This window comes from Anabrus simplex, chromosome 5 (genome assembly GCF_040414725.1).
Source record: "Anabrus simplex isolate iqAnaSimp1 chromosome 5, ASM4041472v1, whole genome shotgun sequence".
Lineage (NCBI taxonomy): Eukaryota > Metazoa > Arthropoda > Insecta > Orthoptera > Tettigoniidae > Anabrus > Anabrus simplex.
Window position 1 is genome coordinate 337,726,181 of NC_090269.1, and position 25,955 is coordinate 337,752,135.

Consider the following 25,955-nt stretch of genomic DNA (forward strand, 5'->3'; position numbering starts at 1 on the left):
CGATGTGCTGTGGAAGCAACAGCCAACCAAGACCGCCAAGACATCACTTCACAGCGAGTCTTCGTTCAACCACAGAGAAGCAGCACTAGTCACACTTGCATTTCGACCGAAATGAGAACGTGGGAGGTGGCACCCTCTTGACTCAGCGGTAGTATTTAAGAGGGAATCGCTCAAAGCAAACGAAAAAACAAAACATTATACAGGAAGCCATCAGATCTTCCCGCCAGTTCTTTTAATACTCCCAACTTGCCTATTCTATAGCCACACTTGTAAATCGATGAACTATAAAAATTGTACTTTTTTATATTGTCAAAATGAGTACATGATATTGTGATTTTCTTCAATTACAAAATGTCTAGTTTATAAATTTCCCTATGACAACGTAACATGCAATTTTGCATTACAACGTTGCTGGTTTTATTTCAATGATTTTGGAAACACTGAGATGTTCTGTTTTTGCGCGCTAACACCAAGTGTTTCTGAGTTCGTGAATGTTTTGTCCATTGCAGGTGTTATTGTGAGTTTAATTAGTTTTGTGTTAGGAATGTGTATGTGTGTTGGGGTTGTTTGCGTCTTTGTTCAGAATGGAAAACTCAGTGGAGAGCCTCTTGAAAACCACATATGTTTCTAAATATTTTTTTTGGGGGGGGGACGAGGATGGATTACAGCACACAACTGATTTTCTTCACTAACCGCCAAGGGACAAGAAGGAGAAGTAGTAATAGTTGGTCTATGAATCTTGTTGTCATTGTTGTTGTTCATCGGAAGTCTCTGTACATCGTGCGAGTGACGTCTATTTCCTTTTTCCTATCTGCTTAACGTAGTGGTTCGAATCACAGCCAATGCATGTGGGGATTTTTTAAAACAAAGTCACATCCAAGTAATTCGGATTCGACATAAAACTGTACGCTTTCCGTGGTTATGATCCCGATTATCAATAGTCACATAAAACAAAATATTTACTTTTACATCGTTTAATGTCGCACTGGTATGAGGAGATATTCGGCGTAATTGGTATATGAAAGGGCCAAGGCTGGAAAGGCAGGAGGAGTCTTGGTCTTGGTCAAAGTACAGCTCCTGTATTTTTCTAGTGTGAAACTTGGAAGCCACAGAAATCCATCAGAGCTGCCAACGCGGGGGGGGGGGGGGGGTTCGTACCAGAATGCAATATTACAATTCATTACAATTATACACGTTGTACCGCCTAGCTAAATAGGTATGTAGGAGGTACAGTAGTCTAATAATAATAATAATAATAATAATAATAATAATAATAATAATAATAATAATAATAATAATAATCTTCCTGGCTTTTCTTCCTAATTGATGTGGATTTGGGCAAGTATAATACATTCTACTTCTTATCATATAGCCAGTCCATGCTGTAAAGGTAGCTTGTCTGCCTCTTACTCGGAGGGTCCGGGTTCGATTTCGGCCAGATCAGGGATCTTTACCTGGATCTTAGGGTTGGTTCGAGGTCCTCTCAGTCTACGTGATTACAACTGGGGAGGTGACTGACGATGAGATAGCGGCCCCGGTCTAGAAAGCCAAGAATAACGGCCGGGAGGATTCGTTGGTGCCGACCACACGACACCTCGTAATCTGCAGGCCTTCAGGTTGAACAGCGGTCACTTGGTAGACCAAGGCCCTTAGAGGCTGTTGCGCTGTGGTTTTTTGTAAGTTATATAACTGTAATCGAAGGGAGGAAACAGATCAAAACTTGTCTCGCATTTCGCGAAACTCGTAAGCCACTCCGAAGCACCTGACTCATTGGCTTGGTAGTGGTGCGTGTTTAAGAGGCTAGATGCCCTTCCTGACACCACCTGATTTATCAGGTGTAAATATAGTAGCCTATACATTTAGGGTGAACTTAAAATATAGAGACAAACTTCAGGAGATGATGCCTGACAGGAAAAGGAACAAAAAAGTTAATACCAACATGTGTCTGGAAATTGCCGGTGAGTCTGCAATACAGCAATTAGTTCACCACATTACTTTACTATGGCAAATGCCTGCTGTCTGTGGGGATACTTTTCTCGGTAAATCCATGCGACCTTTCGATAATTCCCACGTGCTTGTCCTTATGTGAATAGTACCTCACGTTATTCCTAATACGAACATCGGACCATTGAACCTCCACTTCACTATGATCACTGAAATGTCAATCTGCAATACGAGAAAGCACACTCTGAGCGTTGTTATGGGAGAATGATGTCGCGCATAGCAGTGCCATCTACCAGGGCAAATATGCATTTCCGGACATGCGCTGATATGCTGTTTCTTTTTCTGTTACGTATAACCTCTCGAAATTTCACCTTGCATAACTTAACAAATCGTTCTGGATCGAACTACTGATAATAATTCCTCTTCCTCCCACGGTGTCAAATACTACGCATCAAACTCAAATCTGGCGTTTTTCACTCAGACGTATTACAGTCGCCTACGACAATGTGGTAGAGATGCCAGCTGACAGCCATTGCTCAAGATGAATATTAGCCTGCAGTCCTCTCCTTCCTACATAGCCGTCTTCCTTCCATGATTTATCTGGTACCGCTTCTTTTTAACGTCGTGATATATCAGAGCCTCGCCTTGGAGCTAGTTAATGTGCCAGTGCTGACAATATGAGGTTAGAGCTGCCTATTTATGGCCTTCGGCGTGGTTAATGATGTGTGTTCACCTCGGGTCACATCCGCTCTCAATCACTGTGAATGGGAATCGAACTCGCACAAGCAAAAAATATGAAGTGTTTGAGGCATGTGAATTATCCTCTCTTCAGTGGTCGTATCATAACCTACAGAAGATATAGCCCACTTCCGTGAACACTCTCATCTGCTGCGAAAACTGTTATCGGAAGTACATATCCGTTGTGAGTAAAGTCTGGAAGGATATATGAAGGGAAGCAGCAGCAGCAGCAGCAGGGGAAGCAATGGGGGAGAGTATCGAGGTTTAAGACACTAATGAATGGCTCGAGGAAAGAAGGAATTAACCATTAGCAACTTAATTCTCAGGAAAGCCATTTAAATATATATTTTTTTTGCTAGGGGCTTTACGTCGCACCGACCATTTAAATATTAAAAGCATTCCTTAAATCAGGGTGTTGAGCAAAGAGCCAGAACACTGGCGTATACTGAGGGCTACCAAGGCTATCGGTGAAGCCCAAACCTCAAATAAGAACGATGAAAGTCATTATAATGTAAGCATCTGACACATTGTTCCATTTAAAAAACTCGAAAGCAATGAGAAAAAAAATCGCACGTATTTCTGAGTGCAAGGCAGTGCAGTCAAAGCGGCGCATCCTCCTCCCCTCGCCGCACCTCGCGCACCTTGCTCTGTATGTCCGTAGGTGGGTGGACCGGCGGGAGGGGTAGGTGTGGTAGGCTTCGCTCCATCAGATCGCCACTGGTATGCGTTACTCATCGTATATACTTCCTCACCTCATACTTCTGACTCAATTATATAGATAACAGAGTGCTGGTATTTCACTCCCGTTTACTTCTACATCCTTGTAGGAAGACACTGCAGGACTGCTGTTATAGGAGTAATATAGTTTTCTTTTCATAGATAAAAATGAAATGGCGTATGGCTTTTGGTGCCGGGAGTATCCGAGGACAAGTTCGGCTCGCCAGATGCAGGTATTTTGATTCGATACCCGTAGGCGACCCGTGCGTCGTGATGAGGATGGAATGATGATGAAGACGACACATACACCCAGCCCCCGTACCATCAGAATTAACCAATTATCGTTAAAATTCCCGACCCTGCCGGAAATCGAACCCGGGACACAGTGACCAAAGGCCAGCATGCTAACTATTTAGCCGTGGAGCCGGACTTTTCTTAGGTAATTCTGCTAAAATGAAATGGAAGCTTTCAGGTTTAGTGTTCTCTTTTGTTGGTTGGAACAGAACGCGTGATCACGGGTCGGACACCACCACTGATCTCTCGAGGAAGCTACTAAACCAGCGAGCGATGGGTTTGACCGCTGGCAATGCTGTAAAATTAAAATAATAATAATAATAATAATAATAATAATAATAATAATAATAATAATGGTGCATGGAATCTGTATAGGCTTGGTGGTGACCTAATGAGGATGAAATGAATGGTGATGACGTCATAAACACCCAGTAACCAAGCCAGGGGAATTAAGAGTACGAAGGAGTTGATTCTGAGAATTTAACCGGGGTCATCGGACCAAAGGCAAGCATTCTATCCGTTTAGCCACAAAGCCGGACTTTAATTTGCTAAAACTTACTCTACATCGCCGGCCCCGTGGTGTAGGGGTAGCGTGTCTGCCTCTTACCCGGAGGCCCCGGGTTCGATTCCCGGCTAGGTCAGGGATTTTTACCTGGACCTGAGGGCTGTTTCGAGGTCAACTCAGCCTACGTGATTAGAATTGAGGAGCTATCTGACGGTGAGATAGCGGCGCCGGTCTAGAAAGCCAAGAATATCGGCCGAGAGGATTCGTCGTGCTGACCACACGACACCTCGTAATCTGCAGGCCTTCGGGCTGAGCAGCGGTCCCTTGGTAGGTCAAGGCCCTTCAAGGGCTGTAGTGCCATGGGGTTTGGTTTTAGGCTACATGTCCACTGATCAGGTGTAGGGTATTGACAGCAGCAGGGGCCAGGGCAGCAGCTTGTAAAACAGCCTCAACAACACAGCAGGCTACTCTGTTGGCTATTGGCTGCAGCTCAAAACACTTAAGGATTAACGTTCACTAAACCAGCTATCGAAAAGGGGTAAGTTAAATCTAGTGGTAGCCCTCATCTTGATCCCAGCATACGCCACTGGCCAGGGATCTCCAGTTACTTATCATTGTTGATAAATTCGTTGAAAACACCACATAACTTCTTGTTTGCCTGCGCAATATTTGCTGCTTATGGAAAAAAATCCGCAAGAGAACGATGGAAGTTCACCTTTGTATGTTGCGAAAATATGTTTAAAAAGGACGACGGTATAAGTCAGGGATCGTTCATTCACTGCAAGTGTTCAATGACGTGTTGGTTGATAGAATGTTACAAAAGTACAACAAAGAATTAGGTCATGTTATTCGGAAAACAATTATAATTATGAGTTGTGACTATTGGCAATTTAATTTTAATTAGTTTCATAACTTTTGTCTGAATTTTAACACAGTTTTTCAGTTTCCTATTGTTGAAAGATGGACTACTTTTCTGTTATAAAGGTAGCAAGTCTAAAACGAATTTTGTTTTGTATACGAGTAGTTTCAGGTACAAAGTGTATCATTACTAAATCCATTTATTTTTAAACATGGAAGGCAGGGGCCCATATTTCGTCTCCTTAGCAGATATGGACTTGTAGACATTCAGAAATATTATGGACAAGGCTAAATATGGGTATATATTACTGAATATATTCTCCACTTACGGGCAAGTTACGGTGAAACTCCTCTAACGTAAGGTAGTCAATATTTGACTTAAACATAAACACTACAGAAACTAAACTGCCAAAAATGTGTTCGTAATCTATTCCCCCGCCAAGTTTATGAAAAGTACAATTAATTTTATTATATTTTTTCTGTATAACCTTACGAAACACTTTTCCTAAAGCGAATTACTTGAAGACCATTTACGGAAAAAATGTTTTCTTGGCATTATGTTTAACATACCGTAGTCTTTCAGCTTTGCTTGTGCGATGTTAAACGCTTTACTTGCACGTTTGTAACCCATTATCTTGTCCCTCACTGGCTTGATAGACTTTTTCATAGCCTCCTTATCACACCACTCGCGTTTTCCCATCCGAAAATAATAATAAACTTCATAAATAACAAGTTAAATGAAATAATAACAGTTCCACATTTCGTCCCCCGGGAAGAAAATAGGAACTATAACGGGGACAAAATTACGAACAGTCCCTGATTTATTATAATGACCGCTACCGTAACTCACGCCAACCACCTCACTTTAGCGATTACACGCCAGGAACTACACCACACGACTGAAATTGAGTCCAGGTCTGGCCTTAATTAAGGTACCATTTGCCTGGTAAGAAAATGGAAAACCACGAACAACCATCTTCAGCGATGCCGACAGTATGGTTCGTCTCCCAAATGTAAACCCAGACCTATGGGACCCAAATCGCATACCCAACTCGTTCGGTTAATAATACTTACATTTTGCTTCTAATTACCGGGACAAAATTTCTGAGGGAAATGATGTTAACGTCCCGGGTTTGGTGTACAAGCGCTTGTCATCTTCTCGTATTTCATACGTCTTCTATTCCTGTACATCTTCCCATCTGAAATCTCTTTCCTGCACATCTGATTTTACTGTCTCTATCCGGCGTTTCCCTGGTCTTCCCCTTGGCCTTTTTCCTTGGACAGTAACGTCTAAGTATTTTCTCAAAATGTAGCTGTACCAATGAAGTCTACACCTCTTTATTACACTGGTAATGGGAACCTCAATTTTACCTTCATATTTAATTCAATACTACTTTTGTCGTAAACAGTTTAATTATAATTACAGTATTGTACTTACGTTTGATGGAATTTCTTTATCACAAAATGAATTGACAGTGTAGTTCGGATCAGCGACGCTGTCATCGATTTCGTAGCTACTATTGGTATCTCTAATATCGTAAATTTCCTCAGAATGCTGTCTGTCATATTAACATAGATTGCCCCTTTCTTTGCTTAAACATCAGAAATCAGAGGTCGGGAAATATTATTACGAGCAGTTCACATATTGTTGGTTCGTGCTAAAATTCAAGGGTGTACTAAAATTTTCAAATACTCCCCCCAAAAAATAATAAATAAACACAGAAAGTCATGTGTAGCACTACTGATTGACGAAATATGAAGTCCAGACATTCATGCTTTCTGCTGCAGAATCTGACAATGGCTGAAGAGATGCATCCAGGGTGCAAAATCAGAAAGAAATGGTGGTGGTGGGGATATTTTTGTTTGAATGTTGTTGTTATGAAAAGAATGATAAACATGGAAAGTTATTTCGTTTGTACACACCTTAAGTGAATATTATCCTATTGGCTACCTATGGGAAACACACCCTCCCCAAGAAGTAAGCCTACAGGAGTGGTGTCAACTCGAGCTACTTAGAGCGATGACAACAAGGGAGGAGAGCTTCAAGTAAGTTATATTTTTGCCCGGATTTCAGATGTACTTGCCAAAGTTAAACAGGAACAAAGGGCTGCAGGTGCGAAGTTGCCACCGCTACGTTGGTTGCTTAATGTCTGGCAGTCATCCTATTATTTCTATATTATGTGTATTATTGCTGATGCTTTTATGAAAATATGCACAGTAAAAACATTAATGTCATCAATATGTGTTTTAAATTTTCCTCATTATAATGAAGGGAACACTCCCCCCCCCCTCCGCCGGGAAATTTCAATGGGGAGGAACCTTTGAGATAAAATCGTCCTTGGGGGTGAGGGGAACCCCCCACCGCGAATTCGCACCCTGGGTGAACACCTCATTACTGGTAACAATAAGCAATCCCACCGAGTCCTTGCTTTGACATGTTGTTTCTAAGAAAGTTCTTAATTCTATTGAGGTAATAAAAACATATTTCCGATACACCAGTTGGCATGGACGTTGTGACTAATACTCTCAACAGTTTGGTAATTTGAGAGAACATGTCTTGTAAACTGCTACTCGGGATGAATTGAAGTAGTGGTACATCTCCTTTAATGTTCCAGAAATCTGGTCTTTGATATAAAAGCTGTCTCCAATCCACTTTTCTCTAGCATGTGTAAGCATGGCCAACAACATTAAGTTCTCTGTCATGGAGATGACTTAAATGCTCCTCATTGACTAATTTAATAATTTTGCTGTCACTGAGCGGAGTTATATTTATAAAACAGTAGGGGAGGAGTAAGCAACCTGCAACGTCTTCGCTGCGAGTCTGGAAGCACAACTTGTGATTTAACACCACGCATGCGCACAGAGCATGTTTATACACACTGAGTCCTCATCTGCGTGGCGTAATCGTTTCTCTCCAGAATTTCCGCACGCGGTGGAGCGGTTGCTTTTTTCTAAGGGGACTATAAAAAGTGCTAATGGTAAAAATAGCCGATTTTTAGTTTTTAATGGAAACTTATTATTTCGAGTTTCCTCTTTATTATGATGTATGTTTAATTGATTTTGAATGACCTGCAAGTATTTATAACATTTAAATAATATGTTACTGCACAAGCAATTTCTCCAGATTTTATGAACACTTTATCAGTTAAGGCGACATTGGAGATAAAAATATATTTTTACCTAATGCATGAATTTTCACGAATTTTTTTGGGAATGTCACCTACATAAAAGTGGAGATACCATGAACATTTCTTTCATACACAATTTATTAATAGTTTTTCCAAAATAATTTTTTGAAATTTTTAATTCGGTTTTTGTTGAAATTTAATTAATATTTTAATGTAAATTCGTAATTAGGTAGATAATACTTCTTTTAAAATCACTACATATCAATTTTTCTTACATAATTTATACAAGGAGATATATCGTACTAAAGTTTGTGTAATTTTTACTTTCTAAAATGTTGGACTTCCCTACAACTTAAAAAAATTCCACAATCAGAAATTCCATACGCATGTTTCTTAATATAGCTGTGATACATATTCGTTCGTAATCTGTTTACCCTCCAGGGTCGGTTATTCCCTCGGACTCAGCGAGGGATCTCACCTCTACCGCCTCAAGGGCAGTGTCCTGGAGATTCAAACTTTGGGTCGAGGATACAATTGGGAAGAATGGCCAGTACCTCGCCCAGGCGGCCTCACCTGCTATGCTGAACAGGGGCCTTGTGGAGGGATGAGAAGATTGGAAGGGACAGGCAAGGAAGAGGGAAAGAAGCGGCCATGGCCTTAAGTTAGGTACCATCCCGGCATTTGCCTGGAGGAGAAGTGGGAAACCACGGAAAACCACTTCAGGATGGCTGAGGTGGAAATCGAACCCACCTCTACTCAGTTGACCTCCCGAGGCTGAGTGGACCACGTTCCAGCCCTTGTACCACTTTTCAAATTTCGTGGCAGAGCCGGGAGTCGAACCCGACCTCCGGGGGTGGCAGCTAATCACGCTAACCACTACACCACAGAGGCGGACTGTGATACATATACCATGCAAATTTTGTTACATTTGGCAGAATGTTATGGGAGAAAATGGGATTTAAATGTAAAATTACAATTGGCAAACAAAGCATTATTACAGTGATAAATTGTTTGAATTCAGCGGAATAACCTCGTAACAAGAATAAAAAAACTCAATCCTTTCAATTTAAGTCATAAAAAATTTCGCCAGGTTTACCAAAATATCGATTTTTATCTCGAGAGTGTCGCTTTAAGATAATATATCTCGGGATCCATTTACTCTAGAAAGCGGTAATTTTTATTGGTTTATAGTAAACATCCTGCTGCATAAGGGCACTACATTGGTTGCTATACCATCACTTCCTGTGTGGTGTTTATGTGGTAAGAAGTAGCCACGTTTTGTAAATGGCATTATATTTTCTAGCGTGATTTCTGAAAAACTTTTTTGGCGACTGTTTCCCCATTTTCTCAGACACTACTTAACCTAGAGCTCTGAAATTTTTACCTCTCATTAACAGCATTGTTGTTTTTATATGAATATACAATGGTAGAGAAGATACCACACCGTGTTTTATCATACCCATTAAAACCATTAAATTAAAACTAAGAATTTGATTTTAAAATCCTATTTTAATTATAATAAAGGTAGAACCAAGAAAGTATAGCAGTAAACATATTAGGTATCGTCGTTGCACGAGTAATACCGTGTATTCCACAACATTCTTTCTGTCCATTATTCTCCTTAAGATTTTTCACTCCTCCCAGCCACACATGGACACGTAGTCCATCAGAACGTTCGTTGCGTTCATTTTCCGATGTTAATTTGTGGTGGAAACTGAACCTTAAATATATTATACTGTAGGAGTGCGTAAATACTTCATGAACATATACATTCCTACAGTAAGGTACGATAAGATTCATTTTCCTTTACAAGCTACCGCACGAAAATGAACTCAACGATTATTGCTCTGATGTACTGCATGTCCAAATGTAACTGGAAGGCGCGACCCGTCTTAAGGAACATGAAATGAAATGGCGTATGGCTTGTAGTACTGGGAGTGTCTGAGGACACACGCAGACGATCTGAGCGTCGTGATGAGGATGAAATGATGATGAAGACGACGCATACACCCAGCCTCCCTGCCAATTATGGCTAAAATTCCCGACCCTGCCGAAAATAGAACCCGAAACCCCTGTGACCAAAGGCCAGCACGCTAACCATTTAGCCATGGAGCCGGACTTAAGGAACATAACTGATAGGAGGAGCATACGAGGTATTGCTCGCGCAGTGACGATATGAATCTATATCCTAACAAAATGTCATTATCTTGGACAGTTCCAGGAAAACCGGGATGTAGATCTGTTAAATTTAACCTTACCAGGATATGCCTTTGATACTCCTCTTAAGCCAAAGCTAAGCCAGCACTTGAGAGATTTCTTTGATAAAATGGCCCGTAGGAAAAATAGAATAAAATTTAATACTGTGAAATAGAATTACCAGTGTAGTGTAGTACATGAGCGCCTCTGACTGTGGAGTTGTGCGGTGCAACTGTCATCTGTCGGAAGATAATAGAACTACTCGAGAACATTAATTAGACACCATAGTCTCGAATTTGATGAACGAGAGGGTTAACTCCTTCTTTTCCCGAGGCCTACAAGTATGAGTTTGTTTCAGGTGATGAGCACAGTTCTGTGTTGTTTCCTAGCAGTTACCTTTCCACGTCATGAAAGTTGAACCAGCCAGTTTACTGTTAAAATGTTCCCGTTCTCACGAGTTGTGTTGAACAGAGAGCATATAAAATGGGAAGGAATCATCTTCCCTTATTTGGACTGCACTCATCAGCAATCAAAAGAAGCAGAACATAAAGGTGGACTATACGGGGAGCAGAGTTTACGACTATCATATAAAGTCCACTGTATGCATACACGCGCTCCGTAACACGGTCAGGACATTGTCCCCACTTCATTGACTGAACATTCACATGCAGCGAACATAAAATCTTATTCAAGGGAGAGAGAGGATTAGCAATCGGTGGAGTAACGTGCTTATACCTTATTCAGTATGCAAGGTCTTCATTTTATCTCCACATTTCCCTACCGATGGCAGAAGTGGACTTTCTTCCAAATCCTAGGCCTTTTCTATCCCATCGTCGCCATAAAAGCTGTCTGTATACGTGCGACGTAAAGCAACTGGCAAAAAAAAAAAAAAAAAAAAAAAAAACATCCTGTCCCTGAGGTAGAATGTAAGGTAAAAATCTCCAACCAGGTCGGGAATCGAACCCGGGGTTCTGTGAGCCGAAAGCCACTACGCTGGCCATTCAGCCAAGGAGCCGGACGGATTGGTAATGAGTCAGGAATTCCTTCCACTTACAGTCCAAATTCCGCACTTGTACCTTTTCTATCGATCTTCCTTAGTCAACACTTGTTCCCGCCCGACTCAGACCGATTAGATTTACGAAGCCTAAGACATCTTTCGTTTTCAAGCCCTACGTGCCTCTTTCCTTCCTTATCTCCGATACCTTCAAACTTCGAAACGTCGAAATTCTATTTTGATCTACCGAGCGAGTTGGCCGTGTGGTTAGGGTCGCGCAGCTATGAGCTTACATTCGGGAGAAAGTGTGTTCGAATCCCGCCATCTGCAGCCCTGAAAATGGTTTTCCATTTTCATACAAGGAAAATGCTGGGGCTGTACCTTTCCCATCCCTCCGTCGCCGAAAACCTTCAATGTGTTAGTGCGACGTTAACAACAAGTAGCAAAAAAAAAAAAAAAAAAAAAAATAAGGTAGCTATTTTTCCTCTTATTTGCGTCAAGACTCGATGTCGATCATGGTCCTCAGCCCCAGAGTTTAGAGAGGACGGAAAACAACAATCACCACCACCACCACCATCTTCATCTAGGGTAGGCCGAGCTGAGTGGCTTAGACGGTTGAGGCGCTGGCCTTCTGAACCCAACTTGGCAGGTTCGATCCTGGCTCAGTCCGGTGGTATTTGGAGGTGCTCAAATACGTCAGCCTTGTGTCGGTAGATTTACTGGCACGTAAAGGAACTCCTGCGGGGCAAAATTCCGGCACCTCGGCCTCTCCGAAAACCGTAAAAGTAGTTAGTGGGACGTAAAGCCAATAACATTATTATTATTATTATTATTATTATTATTATTATTATTATTATTATTATCATTTTATCTAATTTGAGGTTAGGGTGTATTTAGGTTATTCATTTTATCAACTGATGGTTACCTTATAGGAAAAAGGTAATATTGAAGCATTGTTCTCGATATTGAAAGGCTTGTTGACAAAGACGTGAAGACGTGAATTTAATGCCTTCATTGAACTGAAGATACAACACAAAGGGTAAATCGTATGAGCTTTTGGATCGAGCAATGATTTTGCAATGGAGTATATCATCCCTAATGGCTGGATACGCACTGATCACTTGCATGGTATACTTGTAACTATTATTTAAATAATATTAATTACAAGAACAAAGCACATTTTCTTTGGTGGGTGAAACTGAATCATATTCACGAGTGACAAAATCCACCCACTACCGCGGCGAGAGGAATGACTTACGAGCTCAGCAAAAGAAATGCTCTGAGCAAAGACTCGTGGCAAAACGAGACATTTTTACTCGCTAAGCAGCTTACCTTCATTTGTGTCTTGCTAAGCCATTTGAAGACTTTTCGGTACTGAGACAAAGAATATACGAAAGCGAATCCAAAATTATTGGTACTTTACTAGCGTGTTGTATTATTGTATGTTATCATCCTTTCTTATGTTTAATACATGATTCATTGATTTGAAATGGCATATACTGTTAAATGTCCACGTCTGTGGTGTAGTGGTTAGTGTGATTAGCTACCATCCCCGGAGAACCGGGTTCGATTCCCGGTTCTGCCACGAAATTTGAAAAGTGGTACGAGGGCTGGAACGTGGTCCACTCAGCCTCGGGAGGTCAACTGAGCAGAGGGTGGTCGATTCCCACCTCAGCCATCCTCGAAGTGGTTTTCTGTGGTTCCCCACTTCTACTCCAGGCAAATGTTGGGATGGCACCTAACTTAAGGCCACGGTCGTTTTCTTCCCTCTTCCTTGTCTATCCCTTCCAATCTTTCCATCCCCCCACAAGGCCCCTGTTCAGCATAGCAGCTGAGGCCTCCTGGACGAGGTACTGGTCCTCTTCCCCTGTTATATCCCCGACCAAATGTCTCGCACCCCAGGACACTCCCCTAGAGGCAGTAGAGGTGGGATCCCTCGCTGAGTCCGAGTCCGTGAGTCCGTGGGCGGTAAGGTGATCAAGGAAGATACGTTGTTAAATGCACATCGACTTGCTATGTACTTCGTATTCTCTCTCCTTTATCACCTGCCAGGAGCATAATAAGGGATATTACTTCGTGTTATTTAGAGATGGACTTCGTTCTACCTCATACTATGCCTACTACTTGGCATACGTCCAACTATTTTGTTTGTTTGTTTGTTTGTTTGATTGTTTGTTTGTTTTGTAAGTAACGATATTTGTCCTCAATCGACGTAGTGTACTGTGGCTGCCCATCAAATTGATAAAGCAGACTATAAACACTATGAGCAATATTCTTTTGCTGTTGTAAAGAGAGACTTTATTTTATTGTTTAGAAGTGTTGCTCAGCATGAAATTATGTTTTTTTTAACATAAATATGGCATTTGTTTATAGGGAAATACCCTTAATAAATTTTACACAAGTCGACACCTCTTCTACTAAACCCATCTACGACGGTTCAAATTGCTGCTTCACCAGCAGTTTTTGGGGGTCTAATCCTCAATAAGTGTTTTTTTTTTCTTTCAGATGGTGGACGTACCGAGCCACTGCTCCGAAGATGCCGTCTGGAGAGTTTACCCGAACATGTGATTGTTAACTACCACAACGTATCTGCTTACGTGAGTGTACAATTCGTTCTACTTCTCATACTTATTTCTATAACGCTACAGTGGTATTTTGTTTCCGTGGAGGTTGAACTGTTACTTGTACATTTTTGGGTTGTTTTAAGTCAACACAAACTCTCTTGTCCATTCTCATTTAAAAAAAAAATCATACTTAATGTAAAACAGATAAAAGAGAAGAGTATCCACTCAGATGAGGCAGAATACCCGGCGGCAGTGAGGAATCGCTAGGAGAAATCTTGTCCGACACCCTACTGAGCAAATAATACTAATAATTTCTTACAAGGTTTACAATTTACATTTTGCCCTACTTAGGCTTCATCTCTCCCATGCTCAGTAGCATATCGGGGATGCAATTTCTTAAGCGAATCTGCTCCTTTTCAGAACAGGCAGTATCGTTGCCATAAGACCTATCTGTGTCGGTGCGACGTAAAGCCAATAGAAAAAAAAAAACAACAGGCAGTGAAGGAAGCCAAAGAGGAATTTGGAGAGGGAATCACAATCTAAGAGGAAGAAATCAAAACTCTGACATTTGCCGATGATATTGTTATTTTATTTGAGTCTGCAGAAGATCTGGAAAAATAAATTTAAATGGCGTATGGCTTTTAGTGTCGGGAGTATCGAAGGACATGTTCCGCTCGCTAGGTGCAGGTCTTTCAATTTGACACCCGTAGGCGACCTGCGCGTCGTGATGAGGATGAAATGATGATGAAGACGACACATACACCCAGTCCCAGTGAAATTAACCAGTGATGGTTAAAATTCCCGACCCCGTCGGGAATCGAACCCGGGGCCCCTGTGACCAAAGGCCAGCACGCTAAACATTTATCCATGGAGCCGGGCTCTGAAAAAATTGTTGAATGATATGGAGAAAGTCTTCGAGGAGTACTTGATTAAATACATCCAAAATAAAAGTAATAGTGTGCAGTAGAACGAAGTCAGAGATACAAGAAATATTCGATTAGGAAATGAAGTCTTACAGGAAGTAAATGAATATTGTTACTTGGGTAGTAAAATAACAAATGATGGCGGAAGTAAGGAGGATATAAAATGCAGACTAGCACTAGCAAGGCCGTTCTTAAGAAAATAAATTTGCTCTCTTCGTGCATTAGAAACACATTTTCGAAGACTTTCGCATAGAGCGTTGCATTGTATGTAAGTGAAACACGGTTGAGAATATAAGCTTTTGAAATGTGGTGTTACAGAAGAATGCTGAAAGTGAGATGGGTAGATCGAATCGCGAATGAAACCGAATCGAATTGGTGAGAGGAGAGCAATTTGGGTAAATATGACCAGAATAAGAGGTATCGAACACGTATTAAGACACCCAAGACTTGTTCAGTTTCTTTTTGAGGGAAGTGTAGGCAGTAAGAATGGCAGGGGAAGACCAAGGTATGAATATGAAAAACAGTTTAGAGTGGATGTAGGATGTAGTAGTTATGGACAAGTTTGATGTAGGGTAGGCTGGCATTGAGAGCCGCGTAAAACGAGTCTATGAACTGACACTAACAAGAACAAAACCGTCAGGAAGCCGAAAACATTTAGAATCGAGATTTCCAATTCTTGAGAGGTCCACGATCCTGATATTCACTCATCCTGCACCGAAAAGGAGTAACAGGTTAATTATGAATGAACATTCTGTAATAGCCTAATTAAGCTTTTAACGGAACAGATGGAGGTGAATTTTTATTTACAACGAGGAAAAGAAAAGCTTTATTTTTGTAACTTTGCAGTTTTTGCCCACCTCTGTGGTGTAGTGGTTAGTGTGATTAGCTGCCATCCCCGGAGGTCCGGGTTCGATTCCCGGCTCTGTCACGAAATTTGAAAAATGGTACGAGGGCCGGAACGGGGTCTGCTCAGCCTCGGGAGGTCCACTGTAGAGGCGGGTTCGATTCCCACCTCAGCCATCCTGGAAGTGGTTTTCCGTGGTTTCCCCACTTCTCCTCCAGGCAAATGCTGGGATGGTGCCTAACTCAAGGCCACGGCCGCTTCCTTCCCCAACCTCCCGCAAGGCTGCTGTTCAGCATAGCAGGTGAGGCCGCCTGGGCGAGGTACTGGTCATTCTCCCCAGTTGTATCCCTGACCCAGTCTCTGAAGCTCCAGGACACTGCTCTTGATGCGGTAGAGGTGAGATCCCTCGCTGTGTCCGAGGGAAAAACCGACCCTGGAGGGTATGCAGATTAAGAAGAAGAAGGACTTTGCAGTTTTCTACATAAGAGGTCATATGTATTTTCACTGTAATTCTTATGGTTCTTCGAGAAATTACGTTCTTATGTGTGACGCTTTGCAGAGCACTCGGGAGCCGAGCGTTGTTTGGTTGGGATTAGACCAGTTCTTGGCACGTTCTGGTAATTTACACACCGGGCACCGGAAAGTCCGGAGTTTATTGGGAATGAATAAAGTTAAATACGTCATAATTCAATATCAAGGGTCTCAGGTCGTGTACGATGATGTGAGAATCCGGTTCCAATCGCAGGCTTTACCCAGATATTGTTACTGAGCACGTAAGAAACACGGAAATATTAATCTACAGTTCATACAACAAAGTGAAATAAAATAAAAATACCATATTCGCCGGGCTGAGTAGCTTAGAAGATAGAGCGCTGGCCTTCCGAGACCAAGTCGGTGGGTTCGATCCCGACTTAGTCCAGGAGAGTCTGAAGATGCTCAATTACGTGTCCCTCGTGCCAGTAGGTTTGTCAGCACGTAAAATAACTGCCGTGGGATAAAATTCCTGTACCTCTGTGAACCCGAGAACTGTAAAAGTGGTTAACGTTCCTTAAACCATTAACATTATTATTAAATACTCTATTCGTGGGATGAATTTAATCAATATGCCTCAGTTTACCGAAATATCCAGTTTAAATAAAATTACAAAGTACCCTAAAAATAAAACATTTAATAACAGAATATACATGAGAAAGGTATCGTACAGGCTGAGAAACTTCGTAGTTCCAGATGTAAAAAGTCGAAACTGGAAGGAAATGATTTTAACTATAACAAAAAAATAAATAGTTTGAGTTTCTCATGCAGTAGCCTGGTTATTTAGTGTCAATTAATCTGAATCTCCTCTAAAATTTTTGAAGATGATATAAAGAGTTCTAATTGAGCAATGACTTAAACTTGCACGGTAGTTATTATTCCTACATTTGATGATCTCGTTATCTTGGAGATGATGAATGGCAGGTTCAGCATATGTTATTATTTCAACACGTAAAATTTGCATATTGATGAACTTGTGTCCTTTAACACAGCACACGGGAAGTTTTAATAAACTGATCTTGAATGGAAACGTTCTGCATACTTCAAAATTTTACAGAAATTTTCCCCCTCTGTACTTGAAAATCAGTGTTAGCTGCTTGTTTAGGAAATTATGAGTTATATTAAAGTTTAAATTACAGGACTGTTCTTCAGTCCAGTAACTTTGACGAAGTTCTTCTGTGTACTATCACTCGAGCATTCTGACGATGCGATTTGGGGCGAACATACTACGAGAGCTCCTTATAAAGCATGTAACAATTTCCTCCCTTATACATGTTGTTCAAAGGACCCCTAAAATATTGTATGTTCTGAGAGGACGCAACGCATATTTCAGAAACAAAAACATCCCCATGATATCCGATATAGTCTATTTCCTCCAAAGAGAGAATAAGAGAACATTGCAACTAACTTTCACTCGTTACTTCCAACAGTAGCAAGCTATTAACAAAATGTGTTATCGTTACTCACCACTTCCTCTTCTTATCCTTCAAAACCTACCAGGCTACTGAACATACTACCTTAGAGGTTACAATATATATATATAAAATAAGAGTTTTGTCTGTACTGAAACAGGAACGCCCGTACTTCAGTTTATCGGAGAGCATGAGAAACGACAAGGCGTGTACGGCCCATGCTAAGAGAGTGAGAGAGAAGGGTAGTGAAAAAAAAATGATTAAGTGGATCCTTCAGTTTATTCATTAGATATGCAAAGAATTATGTCACCTTTTACAGCTGAATCGTGGGGTTGTCCTTGAAGGCGTGGAGGGGACGTCGTCCTGCGGCGTCTGCGTCGTCTTGTGGTCGGCGTCGGCGTTGTCTTCCGTCGTTGGTGTTTTCTCTGTATTAGTGTTGATGGCGACTCGAACCTGAGGCAGGAACGGGGAAATGTGGAGCTTCCGCATCGGACGTCATGGGACTCTGGTGTGACACCTCTCTAAGGCGAAGCACACCGAAATAGTTCCCACAGTCAATGATGTTGAACGCACTTTAGCAGCAAGGATAAAGTAGAGTCACAGTTCCATGAGAATAAGATGGAAGGAATTATCGTATTTGGAATAATAAACAAACGAAAACAATCTAGGACCTTCCGAGGTGCAGTGATTAAGCACTTCACAAAGAAAATTAAATTCACCGGGTACAGTCTCTGCACTGTACACCATGAGCACAATATTCACACACTTGTTGAAATAAACGACAGTCCAAGTTCTGTTACGTCGTAATTTTCAGAAGATTATCACTGGCACTTAAGATCATACTGTGACCGTTCATCACATCATCAAGACTATATTGTGGCATTCCGCCGCTCAAATATGCCGTTTTCCGCGCTTTCATACGTTAATTAGCGCCCAAGTCAGCGCACGTCCACCCTCCACGGGGTGCGAGTGGCGAGCTGTCAGCCCCACGCACCAAACTCTCTTTGCGCGTAAGTACTGTACCGAGACATATTTTCGCCTCCGGCCAGAAGCGCTCTCACTCAGGCGCGACAGAGAAAGAAACACTCCCACAGCAAGTAGGTCACGGAGGTCGTGCCCAGCGTTGGCAAATATCACTTTTTTGCTCCTTTTCCCGCGGAAACACCGCTGCCAGAAACCTGTCTTCAATTGTTTTCAGGAGAGAAATTAACATAACTCGCATACTACAAGGCAGATTTTCATGACTCAAGGTTCATTAAAAGCGGCGAATTTTATAGAAAAATTTGACACCAAGGAGTCCTTTACATGCTTCTAATGGGATAATCTACGCAGTCTACGGACATCCCACAGGTGTTCACCATCTGGAGAAAGCTGTTAGGGTGACCGAAGCCACGGAACCGCCAAATTGCAAGCCTCTCCCTCACTGGGATATCAAAGGACGCTTTCGAGATTAAAGCAAAACGCGTGAAGTGATCAAAATGATAAGTGATCAGTAGAAACTCGCGCAATTGAGCTTTAATTTGATGCATTGATCGATCCTGGAAACCACGTGCCACCGGACCGATTTCTGCAGGTAGGAGGAGTCTTACCCTCTCTTTCGAGTCTGACACGTTTCATGATAAAAGGGGGTGCGAACTGAGGCAAGCATCTTGTTCTATTCTGCCAGTGGCATAGTGAGGTGGTACCTAATGCGAGTGATTCTTCAGTATTCTTTGCTCCAGTGCTACAAAGTGTGACCAGTCAATAATCATTTGAATAGTGTTTATGTAGCTGAAGTTCTATCAGTGATATGATTATGTGACAGTGGAGTGAAGGTTTATTGATACTAACAGAGTGCGGTATTTAACCCTAACCATGACGGTCATATGATATGCAGAGTGCCTATGTGTACGAATATATGAGTAAAGAGAACGCAAATCAAACGCTAGTAGGCTGTGAAATCGTGTAAGTAAATTCACGAGTGTATTAACTGCCGAAGAAATAACATGGGAGATCCAGTAACCATATAATGATGAATGATCAGGTGTAGGAGAAAGTGCGGCTCAGTGGCGACGCGTAAACTCAGGGCGATATCGGTAAAGAAAAAAATCCCAGACGTAGTAGCTAATCTGTACTCCCATATAAACTAGTGCTGAATTAGGCAAGGTCAAACCACGTTCGTAAGGGTAGCTTTGGGACTTCTAATAACAGTGAAAGTGCGAACGTGATAATTAGGGCCTAAACTGCCGACAGTGGGATAGACAGCCAATAGGGAAAGCAACGGGCTACAAACATTACCGGTGCTTGGTTAGAGGACTCGAGCCTATGAGTCTCTCTGATCATAGAAATTATAATGTGTTGCCAGTTATCACGATTATAATTAAGTCAGATCCCCTCATTGTGTTGTGTGCCAGTGACGTCAGTCTCCGAGGAAGAAGAGAATCGACGGGAGGCCCGTACATAACCAAGACGCCGTGGAACCTCAAGGACTGCCTACAGTGTACGGGGACCCAAGACATCATGCCATCCACCCAGCGGCAGCCGAACACCGGACTCCAGGTTGCTGATACTGTCGTAATGGACGACTAAACGACTAGATGTGCCTTCTTGGGTGAGCTGTGGGGTGATCCAGGCAGATGAGTATTGTGAAAATATTTGAAAGTCTATTTCCTGTAAAAATGTAAATATTTAATGCATGCAGATTCTTTAGAAATGTAGGGTAGGATTTCGTTGTTCTCAAAGGGATGGCAGTAGTTATTGATAGGGCTAGTGTTTATGTTTCTTCACGGTCGGGGACCGTATTTCTTTATTTAATATGGGAATTCATGCATGATAATTTAAGACCCTAGATTTGATTTACCGTGGAGCACTATGGGAATTAAAAGGGGTTATTTAATATTCTTGAAAATCATTCCATGTACCATCGATAAAAAGATACGAGTAATATGAGTCATCTAGAAATTTCAAGGTTTTCTGTAGTAGATGCTTCACGTAATGTGTTAGGTCATCCCCTGTATAAATTAAGTATGGCGAAGAAGAAACCTCGATATGACAAGTGAAGTGTGATAATGTGTGAATTTATTTAGAACGCGAGTGTTAGCATACTTTGTCCCGAATGCTAGGGCCTTTCTTTCTTCCATAATATGCGTGTATTGGTTATGCCGAGAAGTGAGATCGAGCTACTCCAGCTGATAAGGAATAGATCGAATGCGGTGTTGATGAAATATAAGCAAAGTATGCGCAAGGTTGTTTATCCCGTGCTAATGGTATAAAGTAGGCTAGATGCAAGCCGATGTGTTTAATTGATGCGTGTGGCATCCAATGAATAATGATATTTTGAAGCGAAATGCCGAGGTGGCTAGATAACGGGACCGAGTTCCCTTGTGTTGAAAGTGAAAGTGCAGGGTGAGGACAGTGTAAACAGCTGGCCGGTGAGATTTAAAGTCCGGCCAGGTAAGGAGGGATGTGAAATACTATCACCGCTGTGAAAGGAACTTAGTGTTAGAGGGCTCGTTCTCTTTCTCTCCGGCATCGATATTACATGCAACCAGTCAGAAATAAACACCGTTGGTTAGACCTACAATTCCAATAAATGAGAGAATTCCCCCATTTCTTTATGTTAATTAAAACGACTAGGGATTTTCAGAGTGGAAGTCACACTTCACAATTGTCATGGGACATGAGTTCATGTCTCATCAGCACCAGAGGCAGTTATGCTGCTGCCACCAGCTACGGGCGGATGCCCCGGTCCGTGATTTATATTGTAAATGTCGAGTGTATTTATTGTCTTCTATCCACAGGTGTGATATGTATTTGAACACTGTATTGTTTTCTGTTTCGCTAAATATAATTCATTTAAGGATCATCGTTGTACAAGTGTCGAATTCGTGTATATATTTAAGTGACATCCCATTGGAACATACGATGTGTATTATTTGTTTATCTCATGAGATAGCGAGATAGGTGTTTTTCTTTCTAATAAGTGAGACGACTTTCAGGTATTTTAGACAAGCTCATATATCAAATACGCCTCACCTGGTTCATTCGATAGCTAAGGTTAATTCTCGCCAATAGGACTACGACTTGGTATTTGAATATATAGTGTAATAATGTAAATAAGGCGAGTAATACAAGATACGCCATCATCCAATTATTTCTGTGTACAACGGTACTAGTGCATAATGTGTTTGAATATCTTCAGAGTGAATTGCAATTCTAGGGAAAGGACTAGAGAGGACAGTACACACTCAAGAAAATTTACGGTGTCTAATTTATATGTTTAATATGGTGGCATATCCATGTATAAATTATCTACGTGTTTTCTCAGGCATTAAATTTTTTTAAAAAAAGAAACGTAATTCATTTTTCTCATTTCATAGGTAAATAGTATTCCTCTCATTATTATGATTCCCCTACTGTAAATTATTAGATTACTGCCCAGTAAGGACAGACTGCGACCCGTATGTCTCTACCGGCTCAGCTAGTGCCTTGTAACGCTAGTAGGGGAGAAGGGGTCTTCGGCGCCGCGCCCGGTCGAAGGCCTCATCCAAGGTGTTCCATTTTTAACGTCATGTTGCGGGAATATGGTCTATTGATGTACTGATACCACGAAAGGTTACAATACGTGATTCTGAACAGGTTATGATGGGAATTGGCATGGTCCCTCGGAAAGAAATTACGATACCGTATTCCACAAGTTAATACTGTCTTTGAGAGGGAATGTTGGCACAGTTTATTACGAACACAGTTCAATGGATAGACACAGTCTTTAAATGAAATGAAGGCTGGCACAGTTTTATTACGAACACAGTTCAATGGATAGACACAGTCTTTAAATGAAATGAAGGTCGGCACAGTTTTATTACGAACACAGTTCAATGGATAGACACAGTCTTTAAATGAAATGAAGGTCGGCACAGTTTTATTACGAACACAGTTCCGAAAAATGGATAAACACAGTCTTTAAATGAAATGAAGGTCGGCACAGTTTTATTACGAACACAGTTCAATGGATAGACACAGTCTTTAAATGAAATGAAGGCTGGCACAGTTAATGTTAGAAATGTTATCGCTGTTTTCACACCGTCTTTAAATGAAATCAAGGTTGGCACAGTTTATGCTCGAAACACAGTCTTTAAATGAAATCAAGGTTGGCACAGTTTATGCTAGAAACATTCATAGTCCACAAACGAAATATAATCGCCCAGTCGTACAGACTGATAAAAACGAAATTACGTTTTTGTTCATGCACAAAGTTCAAGCCCACGGAGAATGCTTCCAACACTAACGTTTCCGAACTCAAGTACACAGCCGGACCGAGTGACGAATTATATCGCGACGTGCTTACTTGCACACACACACTGAGCTCACGGCTTACTGCCGACTCCTCTCACTCTCTCTGCCTACGGCACACTGCAGCTGCACACTGCCCACACTGCACACTCTCTGCTTTACCCCGGGCTGGCGATTCGCTTATATTGCCGAAGGTCGGTGGGCGTGGCTACACCTGTGGGCCCCAAGAAAATTTTATATCTTGGCCATCTTTACACCGACTGACATGAAATTTCGGCTAGCAGCGTTCATTATTCCTGCCTGCAAGGTGACGTTATTGAAATATTGATATCACATTTCGTTCATGCTGCAATGCTATGGAACACGAAAGAACCTTCTGCGTGACATCGCTTGACCTTGGCCGGTGTTCTAGAACAGCGCGAGCTTGCTTGCAGTTCCCACAATGCCTGTGCGCTCGGCGCAAGTTTTAAATGCTTACGGCCGGGTGTTAGCGAGTTCCTCTTAATAAATGAATGAAACGTGAATGCTCGTAGGGCATTCCCGTTTCAGTACATTGCTATGAATTTGAAAATAATGGTATTTCTGTATCGGTTATGTCCATAGCACTTTTTAATTTTCCGTAATTTCTGTCTGTCTGCCTGTCACTGTCTGCATCTATGTATGTATGTGCACGCATCACGAGAAAATGGCTGAAGAGAATTTAATAAAAATCGGTATGTCAAGTCGGGGGATGAGTCACCTCAATCTAGGCTATAAATCATTTTACTCGCGCTGAGTGAAATGGTAGTTTAGGGGAAGGCCTAAAATTGAATTCTCAAATATTTGCATTATTAGTGGTCCTATCGTCCGTCTCTATAGTGTAGCTGTTGGTGTAATTAGCTGCCACCCTCAGAGGTTCTGGTTCGATGCCCGTCTCTGCTATGATAATTTTAAATGTGGTACGAGGGATGGAACGGGGTCCACTGAGCCTCGGGAGGTCAGCCGAGTAGAGGTGTGTTCGATTCCCACCTCAGCCATTCTGGAAGTGGTTTTCCGTGGTTTCCCACTTCTCCTCCAGGCTAATGCCGGGATGGTACCTAACTTAAGGCCACGGCCGCTTCCTTCTCCCTTGTCTATCCCTTCCAATATTTCCATCCCCCCGCAAGGCCCCTGTTCAGCATAGCAGGTGAGGCCGCCTGGGCGTGGTACTGATCATCCTCCACAGTCGTATCCCTCGGCCCAGAGTCTGAAGCTCCAGGACACTGCCCATGAGGCGGTAGAGGTGGGATCCCTCGCTAAGTCCGAGGTAAAAACCGACCCTGGAGGGTAAAAAGATTAAGAAGAAGAAGAAGAAGAAGTGGTCCTATCGATAAATACTACATAACTAAAGTTATATAGAAGTAAATTTCCGATCATTTATGTCATACATTGTTACCGTACCAGTTTTGTATTTTTGTTGCCAAGTCCATATCAACGCCGGGCCACGAGAAAATGGGTTAACAGAATTTAATGAAAGTCGTTATATAGAGTCGGGGAATAAGAAACTACAGTATAAGTTATAAACAATTGTATTCGCCCTGTATGAAATTGTAGTTTAGGGGAAGGCGCCTAAAATTAAATTTTTGAATACCTATGTTATTGGTCCTATCGGAAAGTACTACATAACGAACGTTAAGGGGAATACAATTTCCGACCATTTATGTTTTATTCAATTTTACAGTACCGACTATGATAAGAGTGGTATTTCAGAGTCGGAAGAAATCTAAATGTGAAGGCCTACAATAATGAAAGCGCATAACATTGATCAACAATAACATTACATTGACTATTGTTTTTGTTGATGTCCTTTGTCTCTTATGCTGCCGCTCAACTCCGATAGATGGAAATACTGCTGCGTACCGACTATAACAGCCCGACTGAATATTTGCGGGAGATAGCTGGGGAGTTAGAAAACTTTCTTCTTTAGCATGTCATTCCTCTGGTTCATACATTTTCTGATACCGTACTGCTGGTACGTAACTCACTGGTTCATCATAGTATTCCAGCTATTCGATCCTACTCCGACACGCTGTTTTGAATGAGCAGTGTACACTCTTAAGGCAGAGGCTCATTTGGTAGTAGTAGTAGTAGTAGTAGTAGTATGACCTGGTCTAGAACTACAATTTAGGCATATTAGTAGTATAATACAGGGATTCTGCCGCCACCTCCACCTCAGGCTCCCAGTGGCCACCTCCACCTCCACCTCAGCCAGAGGCCTCCCAGTGGCCACCTCCACCTCCACCTCAGCCAGAGGCCTCCCAGATGCCTCCTCCACCTCCACCTCAGCCAGAGGCCTCCCAGAGGTCTCCTCCACCTCCCGCGGGAAATTTGAATTTGTAAACAAAGCCACGTGCTTTTTGACAGCTGTCATCGACAACAACGCATCGCTAACCTCAGTACTGCCATCTTGACGGGCCTAAACCTCAGTAGTGCCAACTTAACCTAACTAGCGCGAGGTAAACAAAGCCACGTGCTTTTTGACAGCCACGTGCTTTTTGACAGATTTGTAAACAAAGCCACGTGCTTTTTGACAGCTCTCATCAACAACAACGCATCGCAAACCTCAGTACTACCATCTTGACGGGCCTAAACCTTAGTGGTACCAACTTAACCTAACTAGCATGAGGTAAACAAAGCCACGTGTTTTTTTGACAGCCACGTGCTTTTTGACAGATTTGTAAACAAAGCCACGTGCTTTTTGACAGACAACAACGCATCGCAAACCTCAGTACTACCATCTTGACGGGCCTAAACCTCAGTAGTGCCAACTTAACCTAACTAGCATGAGGTAAACAAAGCCACGTGTTTTTTGACAGCCACGTGCTTTTTGACAGATTTGTAAACAAAGCCACGTGCTTTTTGACAGACAACAACGCATCGCTAACCTCAGTACTACCATCTTGACGGGCCTAAACCTCAGTAGTACCAACTTAACCTAACTAGCGCGAGATAAACAAAGCCACGTGCTGTTTGACAGCTGTCATCCGCCATCTTTAAACCACAAAGCACTGTGCTGCC

General features: G+C 42.0%; 1 protein-coding gene across 1 annotated transcript in view; it reads left to right on the forward strand.

The window, feature by feature from the left end:
* Positions 1-1,939: 1,939 nt before the first annotated feature.
* Positions 1,940-25,955, forward strand: part of LOC136874523 (locomotion-related protein Hikaru genki) — a 367,869-nt gene continuing 343,853 nt past the window's right edge. Inside the window, exons 1-2 of the mRNA XM_068227826.1 lie at positions 1,940-1,958; positions 13,880-13,971. Of these exons, the coding sequence (XP_068083927.1) occupies positions 1,940-1,958; positions 13,880-13,971 (111 nt within the window). The remainder of the gene's footprint in view (positions 1,959-13,879; positions 13,972-25,955) is intronic.